The 15,193-nt window shown below is 44.7% G+C and overlaps 3 protein-coding genes across 8 annotated transcripts in view; 2 read left to right on the top strand and 1 right to left on the bottom strand.

The window, feature by feature from the left end:
• Positions 1-15,193, bottom strand: part of CTNNA3 (catenin alpha 3) — a 1,002,073-nt gene that overhangs the window by 686,853 nt on the left and 300,027 nt on the right. The gene's annotated exons all lie outside the window — the stretch shown is intronic.
• The window catches only part of LRRTM3 (leucine rich repeat transmembrane neuronal 3), a 160,310-nt gene that overhangs the window by 116,901 nt on the left and 28,216 nt on the right, over positions 1-15,193 (top strand). The window lies entirely within an intron of this gene.
• Positions 4,689-10,386, top strand: LOC144588310 (uncharacterized). The gene is made up of 2 exons (XM_078390898.1): positions 4,689-5,356; positions 5,456-10,386. The coding sequence occupies exons 1-2, from the start codon at positions 5,190-5,192 to the stop codon at positions 9,702-9,704; spliced, it is 4,416 nt and encodes a 1,471-aa protein (XP_078247024.1). The 5' UTR covers positions 4,689-5,189; the 3' UTR covers positions 9,705-10,386.

Below are 15,193 nucleotides of genomic sequence, written 5' to 3'. Positions count from 1 at the left end.
CTGAGGTATCCAGCAATTCCTTTTCTTCTCAAAGCAAAAGCACATGGGTTTTGCAAAGACAATTTGCACAAATTACGGTACTGGAGATCATGATGAAGGAAACAAATAGCATTCCTTGTCTCACTTTTGCACTGAGCTGAAAAGGGGCTTGAAAATACCTCATCATTTGTTCGGTGAAGCTGAGAGAACCTAAACTGATGCAAACAAAGAATTCAGTGAACATACTTTACCTCTATATGGGGGTGGGTGGATGGGATACTTTCAGGTAATGAAGTGATTAAATGTGCAAACGGGTTTGGAAGTTCAAAATAAATGTTACCTCTTGCTTACACCAATTATTTGTTTTTAAAACAGAAACTGCTTACATTGGTCTGACATGAGAGACAGCAGAATGTTAGCTTTAGACATGGTATGATTTTAAACAGAGGTTTTAAACTCACTCCAGTCCATGAGATTTGATTAATTCAAGTCACTAGCTTAATGAGCATCACACTTTTAAGACAGAGATGGGGAGTTTGTGGCCCTCTAGATTTATTGGATTTCACCTTCTACCCATTGGCCATGCTGGATGGGGCTGAAGGGAGTTAATGTTTCAGTTATCTGGATTAGATCTATTTAAAGAGAATGGGAAACAATCCTAAAGATGCAGTCATGGCTGTTAAATAGGTATCAGCTGAAACAACAGCATAGTGTGGATACCCCTAACAAGAGGTGCAGGAGATACTTTATATGGACTGAGAGGTTGACGGGGGGGGGGCAAAGGGTTAACCATTCCCACCCCCCATGCCATGCTCCTAGTCAGGTCCCTAGTCTACCCTGGCTCCAACCATTTCATTGCAATAAATCAAGCTCATCAAGCAAATTGCGTGGTAAATGTCAAGCGTCCTTTGGCTGTCAGAAGCGCTTGGAAAGCCTTCCAAGTCTTAGAGCTCGGTCCAGTTCTCCAAGCTATTTCCACAGTACATATTTTGCTGCTTCAGCAGCCACCTGTTCTGTTCCTTTTGGCTGCCTTTACTGAGTGAAAATATTTAAGGAAAAGCACCTGGAAAGTATTAACCGTAATGGTCCAAGAATAAAATTATGCACAAATGATGAGGGGGAGATGCTTAAGGCAGGTAATTAGGCAAATGGTTCCCAATTTAACAAAACATTTTGAGAAGGCAGTTAGTGTGCTTGATCCATTGAGTGTGTGGAAATCAGCATCTGCACGCATGCCTTTACTTGAATGGGGAATCATGTGCGTAGTTGTCATTCTCAAGCCCACTTCAGTAGCTGCACATGCTATGTGGGCTTCTTCTTTAAAAGCAGGAATTGTGCATATGAGATATTCATGTTCTACAATTTCTAACCAAACCACTTAACAGTATGGCTCCACATTTTTATTTATGGCTACACTCAAGCGAATCTTCTATTGCATCAGGGACCAGATGTGAGCAGACAAAGTTTTAACGGAGCTTGAAAAGGAACTTTTAAAAAAAGCAATTAATCACAGTTCCAAACCCCCACCTCCAAAGTATGTCACCATCACAGCTGCATTTTCTTAAAGTTACCTTTTACTTCACAGTTTCTCTAAAATACGTAAAATAACTACTTCTAGGGATATTTTTTAAAAAACGAACGGAGACATCTGAGTGCTACAAGTTGATGGTGTGTGGCATAAAACACGGGCTCCTCCTGTCCCTCTCATCATTAATTCAGTGCCCACAATAGAGCAGGAGGCAGGAGCATAAGGCTCAGACCAAATCATTATTAGGTATTCCTCTACCACCAATTAGTGAGGTTACACCCAACTAACTAGAAGAAGTAGATACAACACAAATTGAATGAAGTCACCCTTCCTTAATATACAGTCATAATGTATTATGCTTAGAATGGGGGTATTCATATACAAATATGAACAGCCCCCATAGGTAGAGATAACAAGGGTCCAGTCCCCTGGGGCCAGACCATCCACTCACCGTTCTGCTACTGCCGCGAGCTCTGTGGATTAGCCACTCTGCAACCTAGCAGAGAGAGGCTCATCATCCTGCTTCCTGCCAGGAGTGGCTAATCCACCGTGAGCTCTGGAGCGATAGGAAGGGAGCGTGGAGCCCCACAGCAGCAGCAGAATGATGAGTGGACAGTTTGGCCACAGGGGGCCACACCCTTGTTATCTCCCCCTGTGGGGGTGAATACAAATACCCCCATCTCTAATTATGCAGGTATAATAGGACCCCCTATCTGCGGGACCAGTATCTGCTAATTCACTTATCTGTTTATTTGCAAAGGCTTTCACAGCCGGGATCTAATGGTTGTTGTGGGTTTTTCGGGCTCTTTGGCCTTGTTCTGAAGGTTGTTTTTCCTAACGTGGGATAGGTGGGATAGGCTTTTGTCTTTTTCTGTAGATGGGTGATTAGTGTGTATTGTTGTGGGTGCATTGTTGTGCTAAGGAGAAGAGATTATCTGTTCCTGTAGTTGATGGTGTCATTAGCTGGTCTTTTGTGTGTAGCTTCACACTTTTCTCTTTTTTGTTGAAGTTTTGCTGGTGCTTGTGGATTTCATTGGCTTCTCTGTGCAGTCTGACGTAATGATTGCTGGTGTTGTCCAGTATTTCAGTATTTTGGAATAGAATTTCATGTCCAGTTTGTTTCAACAAAACTTGGCTCCCAGCTCTCAAAAATACAGCATGCAAAAGGTCAACGAACTCTACCCAGCCACAAGGACAGGGGATCCCTACACACAAATGACCAGCTAATGACGCCCATCCCACAGCCATAAATATTGCACTCCCACAGCCAACTACACCAGAGCACAGAGTGCTGTCCTCTGAAGATGCCAGCCACAGAGACTGGTGAAAAGTTAGGAAAAACAACCTTCAGAACACAGCCAAAGAGCCCGAAAACCCCACAACAGCCACTTATCTGTTGCCTGAAAATAATAAATAAAAATCATCAGAATTATCTATTTATATGTATTTACAGAGTGTATTTTTTAACTTCTTCATTATTATTATTATTATTATTATTATTATTATTATTATTATTATTATTATTATTATTATTATTATTATTATTATTATTATAACTTGGGTTGGGGTGTGGGATACCGAAGGTAAAAGGGGAAAAAGATTGGGGTTGGGGTGGAGGAGAAACAAAAATATACTAACATCCATTCTATTCAAATTGCAATATCCAGATTAAAATTCGCTATTCTACTATTTTCTGCCTTACATATTTTAATTCACATTTTGATCTATGTTATTCGAGCACTATCTGATGACTCTAACCATTTGTAAAATAAGTCCCATCTTTTAGTTGTCTATTGTAATGGACAATTCTTCATTACTTCTGATAAAATGTCCATTTCTGCCGATTCCTTAATCATCTCCGTAAGGTCTTCTTGTTTTGGTACCACCTGACTTTTCCAATTTTTAGCATAAAGAATTCTAGCTTCGGTGACTATATATATCACTATACATTTCTCTTTTTTTATCTATATTTTCTGATATCATACTCAATAAAAACAGCTGTGGGGTTAATGGAACCTTACATAGCAATATTGGTTGTAACACAGTATGCACTCCTATCCAATATTGTTTCGCTATGTATTTACAGAGTGTATTTGACCAAACTCTGAGAGGCAGTGGAAGACAGGAGGGCCTGACATGCTCTGGTCCATGGGGTCATGAAGAGTCGGACATGACTTAATTACTAAAAAACAGAGTGTATTTAACCAGAATTTACCAGTAGAGGGAGCTAGACACCATGCAATGTATAGAGTTCATTACTTCAGCATTTTCCGGTATCTGTGGGAGCTTGGAACTCATTCCCCACTAATACCATGGTCCTACTATACCGTTGTTGTTGGAAAAAATCTAAAATATGTCCATAAAATTAGAACTTAGAAGTTAGCAGGTATGAAACAGGTTTCTAGTTAATTACAAATAACCAGTGATTTTAAGTGGCCACTTCCATATTCTAGCTTCCTGGACATATATTTAATCTATTGCAGTAAACAAACTGGATGCTAGAGACCGGATAAAGTTAGAACATGATCATACGATCAACTTCTGTAACTACTTCAGTAATTCGCCAAGGTACAAGCTGCAGAATTCATAGGAAGAAATCATGGCAGTCAATGTATCAGGCTGTTGTAAGTACACACAGTTGATATGTTTTTAGGGCAGAATCCTCTTTGTTTCTACCATGCATGTAGTTGATTGCACATGGGGTTGTTCTTTCTTGCCATTGGAACACAGAGGTATTCATTGTTACATACAGCACTGATGTTACCTGTCTGTCATGGGTTTGGAGGGAAAGTTCCATCCTATGGGGAGTGGAAGGCGGGACATCAGGAGGAGGGGCTGTACTGTATATATATGTGGAGCGTAAGAAGAAGCTGGAGGAAAAGCTGAGAGAAGAAGCTTGAGTGGGAGTCTGTGTGTCAGACAGGGTACTACTGTGTGTCAGTCAGTACCAACCTGATAGGTTCAGGTGTCTGTATGGTTAGCCAGAACTGATAGGTTCAGGGTCTGTGCTTCAAGTTAAGTGTTCTGTGTGAACCAAACTGTGTGTATGTATGATTGAGACTAAGCCACGTTACTGTATCTTATTCACCTGATCATTTTATTTTCCCTGTGTGTCATTTAAATAAACCTTGTTCTTTTATTTGTTAAAAATCCATTCCTGGTCTGTGTGACTCCTTACAGGGAATGGTTGGTGGCAGCTTAGTGAAACTGTGGCATATCCCAGTAGGTCTGGGTTTGTCACATTGATTGGTGTCCAGCGTGTGGGATACGACTGGTCCAGTTGTCCAGTGGTCCAGCAAAGCCTTGGCAAGAGTGCCCAGAGCAAGGGGGGTCTAGTCAGGGACAATCTGAGGGCGCGTAGGTAATCTTCTAGGTGTACCTCACGGGGAGGTGCGCTAGTGGAAGAACGTGCCAACTGGGGACTAGATTAGGGAGCTCTGAGGCAACTTGTTTTGGCGGGAAAAAAGCTGAGGCAAAACTGTGTAGTAGCAGTGATTTAGCCTGCCTGCTGAGAGGCCTAGCAGAGGGGGGTAGACTCTGGCTCGCAACTGTTGCAAGTTAGTGCTGAAGAACAGCAGTAATCTATAGAAAGCTGGTTCTGAGGCAAAAGAGAAAAAAAAAAGTGGTCGCTTTATTTTGAGGCTTGACTTTTGAAAGCAGCCTGTTCTGGGGGGGGGGGATTATGCCCTTGACTCGAAGCCAAATGGCAGAAATGGGTGAAGTGAAAGACCCCCAGGTAGACCAAGGTTCTGAGGATGAATTTGGCTCAGTGCAGGGTGACAGCACGGGAGAACAGAACCCAGAACTCAGGAAAATGCTCATAGCCCAACAGCATGAACTGAGGATGAGGCAATTTGAAGGGGAGGAAAGGGAAAGAGAGAAACAGAGACATTTCGAATTAGAGAGAGAGAGAATGGAAAAGGAGGAAAGATTAGAGAGAGAAAGAAGGCAATTTGAAATAGAGAGAATGGAAAGAGAAGAAAGATTGGAGAGAGAGAAAATGGCGTTTGAGTTGAGAAAATTGGAACTGATGAATCAGAACAATAATAACAATAGGGATTCTGAGGGAGGCCAATTGTCTAAAGCTGACCTGAAGAAATTCCCTGTGTACCACAAGGGAGATTGTCCTGAGGTGTTCTTTTCCCTAGTGGAAAGAGCGTTTGTGGAATTCTCAGTAAGGGAAACTGAGAAGATGACCATCATGCGATCTTTAATCAGTGGCAGCCTTGCAGAAGTCTATGCAGAGATGCCAGAGGAACTGATGAAAGATTTTGCAGAGTTTAAAAAACTGGTGTTTGCCAGACATGGGGTAAATGCGGAACAGCTGAGGCAAAGATTCAGGTCAATCACCAAGAAACCAGAGCAGACTTTTACCCAAGTGGGGGCCCAATTGGTGAGGCTGCTAGAGAAATGGCTATCTCAGGAGGGGACAGAGACCTTTCAGCAGCTCAAAGACTTGATAGCGCTGGAACAGTTCTATTCAGTCCTGCATGGGGAACTGAAATTCCAGGTGAGGGAAAGGAAACCTAGATCTGTGGCCGAAGCAGCCGAGATCGCAGATTTTATTTATCAAATAAGAAAACCCTTAGGTGCTGAGTGGAAATCTGTAGATAAACCCAAAGAAACCTACAGCAAGTACTCTCAGGGACCAGGAAGAAACCAGCAAGTGGGAGGGGCCCATGGTGAAGGGAAGCCCTCAGACATGAAACCAAGACCTCAGATTTTGGAGGGAAAACCAAAACAAGATGAGAAAGACTCAAAATATAGCAGAAAATGTTATTTCTGTCAGGGAAAGGGCCATCTAATCTCAGAGTGTGAGAAATTAAAGCAGCTAAAAGGAATTGTGCCTCAGGATTCGAGTGGAACCAAGCCAAAAGCTGTGTTCTGTGTCCAGAAAGAGCAAAGCTCCTTGTCACTGAGGGAGCCTGTTGCCATGGCTACTCAATCTGGAACAGTTACATCTGCTGATCAGGCTGAGGAAAATGGTCCTCTTGTGGAGGTCAAGCGTTGCTTGCTCGTGAGAACAGATTCTCAGTTGTTTGAAACTGCAGGGGTGGACGTAGGAATACTTGACCATCAGTATAGGGGGCTGAGGGACACTTGTTCCCAGGTGACCCTGTGCCATCCAGATATTATTCCTAGGGAATATATAATCCCAAATGAGAGCATGAAGGTGGCAGGGATTGAGGGGCAGGTGATCTCACTGCCAGTAGCGGAGGTACCTGTGAACTTTCAAGGCTGGAGGGGAGTTTGGCGGCTAGCGATTTCATCGACTCTGCCAGCAGCCGTGCTCGTGGGAAATGACCTGGCTGAACATGTGAAACGGGTGCTAGTGATTACACGTTCACAAGCCACCACGGGGACAGTTCAGGGGGGTACTGATGAGCCAGAGACGGAAGCAGAGGGGAGTTCAGAAGCTGTGGTGGAAACCTTAACCACAGACAGCCGATTTGGCCAAAAGCAAAAGGCAGACGCCACTCTCCAAAAGTGTTTTGAACAGGTGACTGACGCCCAGCTAACACCTGAAACCCCAGTGAGATTTCTAGAGAAAAAGGGGATTTTGTATAGAGAGACCCTGAGGAATATCTCAAAAGGGGGAGATGGGATCCGAAGTCAGCTAGTGGTACCTGAAAAGTATCGCCCCATGATCTTACAAAGGGGGCACTCTGACATGTTTGCTGCACACTTAGGGGTGAACAAAACACAGCAGAGAATCACACAGAATTTTTACTGGCCTGACATAGGGAAGCAGATCAGGGAGTTCTGTAAACAATGTGATGTGTGTCAAAGGCAGGGGAATAACCGCGACAGGACCAAAGCAAAGTTGTGCCCTTTGCCTGTGATTGACACTCCGTTCAAATGTATAGGGGTGGATATTGTGGGACCTTTGCCCAAGGCCACAAAGAGGGGGAACAGGTTCATTCTCACCATTGTGGACCATGCCACGAGGTACCCTGAAGCCATTCCCTTGACTAACATTGAAACTAACACAGTGGCAGATGCCTTGGTGGGGTATATGTCCAGGATGGGATTTGCCTCAGAAATAATCACAGATTTGGGCGCATCGTTCACATCGAAGCTCATGAAACGCTTATGGCAAATCTGTGGAATTAAGCACAAGGAAACCACTGCCTATCACCCTGAAAGTAATGGGTTAACGGAGAAGTTCAATGGAACGCTGATGCGCATGATTAGGGCTTACTTGGCAGAGAATCCAAACAATTGGGACCAGAAGCTGCAATCCCTTTTGTTTGCTTATCGATCAGTGCCACAAGCCAGTACCGGGTTCAGTCCGTTTGAACTTTTATTTGGGAGAAGGGTGAAAGGGCCCCTTGATCTGATCAAACAAAATTGGGAGCAGATCACCCAGGATGACCCACAAGACGTTGTGACATACATAGACACCTTGATGAATGACCTAAAGAAAAACCTAGAGCTGGCAGCAGAAAACCTGCAAGCTCAGAAGGTCAGACAGAAAACATGGTATGACCACAAAGCTAGAGAGAGGCACTTTGACCCAGGGGAGGAAGTGCTTTGGCTTAGGCCCTGCAGAGAGAACAAACTGCAGCTCAAATGGGCAGGACCATATAGGGTCATTTCCAAGATGTCAGACCTGAACTACCTTATAGAGCAGGAGGAGAACCAAGCAAGGAGGGTGGTTCATGTGAATGCCCTAAAACCCTACTACAGAGGGGAACAGAGGGTTTTATTTGCGATAAAAGCAGCTGAGAGTGAGGAAGCTGAATTACCCTTCTGGGAGGGTAGAGGGGAAGTAAAATACAACCCAGAGGAGGTAAAGATCAGTCCTGCACTCACCCAAGACCAGCAGCAAGAACTAAAAATGCTGCTCATTAAATATCAACAGGTGTTTTCCAACAAGCCGGGGATAGTGAAGGGAGTGATGCATCGGATCCACACAGGGGATGCACCCCCACAGGCAGTATCCCCATACCGAGTAACGGGACCCTATAGGGACAAGGTGCGGAAGGAGCTGGACGAGATGCTTAGGGAGAACATAATCGTCCCCTCTTCTAGTCCTTGGTCCTCTCCGATAGTCCTAGTGGACAAGCCTGATGGGAGCATTAGGTTTTGTGTGGATTACAGGAAATTAAACCGCGTAACCACTCCTGATGCCTACCCAATGCCCAGGCTAGACAACCTGATTGAAACCATAGGGGGTTGTCGGTTCATCTCATCATTGGACCTGGTAAAGGGATATTGGCAATTAAGAATTGATCCCAGGGATCAAGAAAAGACCGCCTTTTGCAGCCCTTTTGGTCTCTATGAGTTTCGAGTCCTGAGCTTTGGTCTCAGAAATGCACCAGCCACATTCCAAAGGCTGATGGACCAGACCTTGGCAGGGCTCAGTGACTTTACTGTGGCCTACATTGACGACATAGGGATCTTCAGTAATACCTGGGAAGATCACCTGAAACACCTGGAGTTAGTGCTGCAGAGGTTAAGTGCAGCAGGGCTAACAGTAAAGGCGAGCAAGTGTCAGCTGGGTAGCCCAGAAATAAAATACTTGGGTCACATAGTAGGGGGAGGAGTGATAAAACCCCTCGAGGCCAAGATAGAAGCAGTTCGTGATTGGCCCAGACCCAACACCAAGAAAAAAGTCAAATCATTTCTTGGGTTGGTGGGCTACTACAGAAAGTTCATCCCGAGGTTTAGCGAGATGGCGGCTCCGCTGACCGATCTGACGAGGAAGAAGGCTGATGACCGCATCCCGTGGACCAGCGACTGTGAGGAGGCGTTCCGGAGGTTGAAGGAGGCGCTCATCAACTATCCAGTGCTGCGTGCTCCAGACTTCGACCGGGAGTTCATCATCTACACCGATGCGTCTAACAGCGGGGTAGGAGCAGTTCTTTGCCAGGAGGATGAGAATGGTGACCAGCATCCAGTGTCCTACCTGAGTAGGAAACTCCAGAAAGGTGAGAGACATTTGGCAACCGTGGAAAAGGAGTGCCTGGCCATAGTCTACGCGATCCAGAAGGCCAAGCCTTACATCTGGGGAAGACATTTTATTCTGTGCACTGACCATTCACCACTGCAATGGTTAAAGACAATGAAAACCCACAATAGTAAACTTATGAGGTGGGCTTTAAATCTGCAAGACTATGACTTTGAAGTGAAGGTGGTCAGAGGGTCAGTGAACTGTGTTGCTGACGCCTTGTCAAGAAGACCTGAAGAATGAAGACGGCGAAAGAAACATGGACTATGTATATATTTTGATGACAAAAAGTCAAATGTGTCTGTTTATTAAACATGTTGGTTTGTATGAATAAAGGTAACTTGATGTATTGTTAATGGTAAATGTTTAAATGCCTAATAGAGTGTAAGTATAAGTAAGTATGGTATTGTATGTTATTATATGACTGTTTTTGTTTGTTTTGGGTCCAGGTTGTTTTTTTGGTGAAAAGCACCTTAGCTTTCCCCCTACAAAACAACTTATAAAGAGGGGAGGTGTTACATACAGCACTGATGTTACCTGTCTGTCATGGGTTTGGAGGGAAAGTTCCATCCTATGGGGAGTGGAAGGCGGGACATCAGGAGGAGGGGCTGTACTGTATATATATGTGGAGCGTAAGAAGAAGCTGGAGGAAAAGCTGAGAGAAGAAGCTTGAGTGGGAGTCTGTGTGTCAGACAGGGTACTACTGTGTGTCAGTCAGTACCAACCTGATAGGTTCAGGTGTCTGTATGGTTAGCCAGAACTGATAGGTTCAGGGTCTGTGCTTCAAGTTAAGTGTTCTGTGTGAACCAAACTGTGTGTATGTATGATTGAGACTAAGCCACGTTACTGTATCTTATTCACCTGATCATTTTATTTTCCCTGTGTGTCATTTAAATAAACCTTGTTCTTTTATTTGTTAAAAATCCATTCCTGGTCTGTGTGACTCCTTACAGGGAATGGTTGGTGGCAGCTTAGTGAAACTGTGGCATATCCCAGTAGGTCTGGGTTTGTCACATTGATTACTCACCAGTAGCATGTGGAAGCCCCATGCCTTCCAACTGTTCAGTCACTAGTTTCTGCAATTGAAAGCTGGAGATTGTGCATCGCACAATAGCTCTGCATTTCCTTAATAAGATTCTACCCTTTCCCCCCCCCCTTCCCATCTCTCCTCACATGCACAGGTGAAAAAAACAGCAAGGCGATATTTGTCTGGGAAAATATCAGAGAATGAACAGTTAAGTAACATCTTCATACCTCCTCTTCTGCTGCGCTCTCTCTCTCTCTCTCTCTCTCTCTCACACACACACACACACACACACACACAGAGAGAGAGAGAGAGAGAGAGAGAGAGACAGGAGTGTGTGTGTTAAATCTGCAACATTAAAAAAACCCTACATCTCCATACAGCATGCAATTTGAGCTTGAGTTGAGCAGAGATGTTATTAAGCAAATATGGTCAAGAAATACAGTAATGACATGCTGCCTCATAAATTAAAGAGGAGAAAAACTGCAGAAAGAAATGTACCTCAGGGGATGCGCAGACATTATGCAGGGAAACACATATTATCATCACAGTCCTTTGACCAAATCAAACAGTAGGTTGCTGCATTAGAAGACAATAATAAGCTTTAACATGGCACAGTTATTGGAGAAGTTTCTTGAAATGGATTTCATGGGTCCCAAGAAAAAGGACTTCTTTTTCAGTTAGGGAAGCAATCTTAAAAAAGGCGCTGGTTCAGATCAACCAAGCTGTGTGGCTGGACTCAGATTGATCGCGCTAAGAACACAAGGGCACAGAAAGTACTGGAATCCAGCAGTAGTTGCCTGCCTAAGGTCAGATGAAGAGGGAAGTGTCTTTTTACGATTTCCCATTTTCCCTTCTCCCCTTTGCCATTTTGGAAAATCTCTTGCCCTTTACAGCAGCTTCTCAGGGGGTAGAGAGGGCTGCAGGAAGGGGTAGAAACACAAGGAAAGCCTCCCTGCTGAGGCCTTATTCTCGATCACGCCACCTTCGCAGGTGTGTTTGGTGGGGACATGGGGGACAGCTTTCTCTGCTGGTGCTCCCACAGAAGGCAAGATGGGCCCCATCTTTACTGTTCTTCCACAAGCAGGCAAAGACCTTTCTCTTCAGGCAAGCTTTCCCTGAGTGACTGGCTACCTGAGTGGGAATCTTAAATGGGTTGTTCTGCCTTAACGCTTTGAATATGTCTTAGTGTTGCTTATATGTTTTAGCATTGTATCCACTTGATCTTTTTAATAATATATACTCACTGTTGTTACCTTAAATACTGTCTTTTAATTGTTGAAAGCCAACTCATTTTTGAGGAGAAAAGAGGGATAAAAATATTTTCAGTAAATAAATAAACTCCACTAAGCACTACTCAGGATCCAGAATCATTGTAGACCTGTGTTTAGAACACACACACATTCAAACTTAAAAGCCGCCAATCTGCATCTGCCATAAACTGTTTCTTTGTTCGGATCTGGGAGATCCAAAGTTTGCCTGTCTTGGTTCAAACCTTTGTCACATGTTTCTTGTGAGCCATCAGCAGCAAACTAGCTGCAGCTGTTCCGCTGTGCTTCCCTTAGCTAAGCTGCCTTTCTGTTGCCTCAATTTCTCTCCCTTAACAAGCAGCAAGACTTAATGATCTTCCTGAACAGGTCATAAGATTTCCTCATGGACCTAAACTGGTTTTGTTTCTAAGCTACCAGCATCAAGATCAATGTCATTCAGGCCCCTGGGCCTACTGAACAGTATCAGAAAATGAGATACAACAATACAGCATAAACAACAATCTGATGCTGCCTCCTGCATGTAGAAGAGTCAGATTGCTGTGGGGAAAGCCAGGCAATAGTCTTAACATTGGGGAGCACGTTACTGACATTGTGCATGCATCCAGGGACAGGAATTGGCTGCAAGGCCTATTAATTAGCATTGTGTCATATGAGACTATCAGGGACAGTCCAAGTTCATCATACATCAAGAGGAGAAAAGAAGTCTGGAGTTGTAACAATTTTCAGTAAGGCAGAGACATAGTAGTGGTGTCACTTAAACCCATTTGTGCCTATATAGTGGTGCCTTGCATAACGAGCGCCCCGTTTAACGACGAATCCGCATAGCGATGCGGATTTTGCAATCGCAAAAGCAATCGCATTGCGATGTTTAGAATGGCTAAACATCACATTGCGATGATCAGTAAGTGTTTCGCTTACCGATCGTTCGCATTGCGATCGGCGGTTCCAAAATGGATGCCGGAAGAAAAAATGGCCACCCGCAGTGCTTTCACACGGTTTCCTCGCTTACCGAGGCGGCGAAAATGGCGGCCCTATGGAGGATTTCCGCTTAGCAGTGAGTTTATCCCCCATAGGAACGCATTAAACAGGGTTTAATGCATTCCTATGGGATTTTTTACCCCATATAGCGACGATTCCGGATAGTGACGATTTATCGTCGCTATGTGGGGCACCACTGTATTTGAATTATTTAACACTAACTGCCTTAGGTATGTTTCATTCTGCTATCTTTCAACTACCATTATCTGTATCAAAGGAACAAACATGATGGGTCCTTTTATCAATGCAAAAATGCAGAAAATGTTCATAGGAAAATGACGGTAAAGCTGAAACTGACTTTGAGGAGTGAGGGCACATCTTACATTATACTAGTGAACTTCCTTGTGTAAAATGTTGTGGATGGATACTCAATGTTTTCTTCCCAAATAACTCTGTTTCAATTGATGCAACCTATTGCTTATCTGAAACAACTCTGAAGTCTCATTTTGGAAAGCACCATTCCATAAACGGGGAAAGCCCGCAAGGAGAACTCAGTTTCTTCAGACTAAGTGGTTGTTTGCTTGCTGTGCAAATGGTAGCATCCAGAAGCCAGGTTCACAGCATAAATCTCATAGCTCTCTATAACTTTCCATATGAGCTGAGAAAAAATAATGAAATACGTAAAGAGGAAAGGTCCATGCAATTTATTTTCTTCAAGAATTTATCTGAAATACTACACAATGAAAGTACATTTATGTATGATGTTATAAAACAAACCAAGCCACATTTCCATCAATCTGCTTAAAATGTTTGCAATATCTATCACAATAAATTATATTTTGAGTTTCTTTGGGGGCTTATGGATTGGGAAGATGCATTTATCTTTTGTTCACAAAACTAAGAGTACAGTGGTGGCTCGACTTATGTATGCCCCTACTTACGACAATTTCGACTTACGACCAGCTCCGGCAGCAAAATTTTGCTTCGACTTGCGGCTGGAGCTTCCACTTACAAACACAAAAAAGCAGGAGGGAAAGGCGAGAAATCCAAATTCAAAGAGGCACCGGCCAGAGAAGCCGGGAAACTGGTGGCAGGAGAGAAAGGGAGCCTCAAAGGCTAGCCAAAGTGAAAGGGGCCAGGGTCAGAGACCTGGCCGGGGCGGATCCGGGTGGGCGGGCGCCTATTCCAGAGCTGCCCTCCCTTTGGGGTGGTGGATTCCCGGTTCCTGCTTGGCCCCCTCCAGGCAAGGGGTTCCCGGCGAAGGGCAATGACCTGGGAGCTTCTTCCAGACAAACTCCCCCATGCACCCACCACCTCCTTCTCCACCACGGCTTTCCTCTGGGCAGCGGCGCTTGCCCAGCCAGCCGGTGAGGAAGTGGCGCCTTTTGCTCCGCCACGGCTTCCCTCCAGGCAGCGGTACTCACCCAGTTGCGTGGCTTCCTTTGCTGCTGCTTCCATGCCGGCTGGCCGACGAGCACCACTGCCCGGAGGGAAGCTGTGGCAGAGGGGGAGGCGCTGCTTTCACGCCGGCCAGCTGGCCTGCCGGGCAAGCGCCACTGCCTGGAAGGAAGCCGTGATAGAGCAGGAGGTGACAGGCGGACAGGGGGAGTCCATCTGCAAGATGCACTTGGTCCGTTGCCCTTGGCCAGGAATCCCTCACCCGGAGGGGGCTGAGCAGGAACCGGGAGTCTGCCGCCCCAAAGGGAGGGCAGCTCTGGAGTAGGCACCCACCCACCCGGATCTGCCCCGGCCAGGTCTCATGTCCCGGCCCCATTCACTTCGGCCAGCCTTTGAGGCTCCCTTTCTCTCCTGCCGCCCAGTTCCCGGCTTCTCTGGCCGGTGCCTCTTCAGTTTCTCATGGACAGCCCTGGGCGCCAGAGACCTGCAGGAGCCCCGGGGTGCTTTTTAAGGTAAGGTGCTGCTTTTTGCTTTTTAAAAACTGTTCTGGATGGGCTTTGCAGGGTGGGTTTGGGCTGGGGGGGAGTTATGTTTCTGTATTTTGTTGTTGTTGTTTTGCTTTTTGTTTTTGTTTTTTGCAGCCCCAGCGCATTCTTATAGGGCTTGTAATGTTTTGTTTTGTTTTTAATTTGGAGGGGTTTTTTTGGGCTGGAATGAATTTATCGTGTTCCCATGCATTCCTATGGGAAATGGTGCTTCGACCCACGACCATTTCGATTTACGACCATCTTCTGGAATGGATTATGGTTGTAAGTCAAGTCACCACTGTATAACTGAGACATACATTGTAAAGTTTCTAAGATAGCAAAAAATAGCTCAGTGCAATTATCATTAATAGGATATCCATTTTGTTTGTGTGACTGTGTTCAAGTCAACATGAAAGAAACTGAGGGTACCATTATTTTACAAAGGACATCAAATGCATTTTTAATCTATGAGTATATTGGCTTCTTATTATCTTCCATTAAGGATGCACAACTCAATAAAATTGCGGTAAGACT

Source organism: Pogona vitticeps, chromosome 3 (genome assembly GCF_051106095.1).
Source record: "Pogona vitticeps strain Pit_001003342236 chromosome 3, PviZW2.1, whole genome shotgun sequence".
NCBI classification, from domain to species: Eukaryota; Metazoa; Chordata; class Lepidosauria; order Squamata; family Agamidae; genus Pogona; species Pogona vitticeps.
The sequence above is the reverse complement of the archived record's forward strand: the minus strand, read 5'-3'. Positions and strand labels throughout refer to the sequence as shown.

What these genes read in the sequence shown, in the direction of transcription:
- LOC144588310 (XM_078390898.1), top strand. Translation starts at nt 5,190, where the DNA reads ATGCCCTTGACTCGAAGCCAAATGGCAGAAATGGGTGAAGTGAAAGAC. An exon ending in CAGCATGAACTGAGGATGAG is followed by an intron (nt 5,357 to 5,455) that starts GCAATTTGAAGG and finishes GAGAGAAAGAAG; the next exon opens with GCAATTTGAAATAGAGAGAA.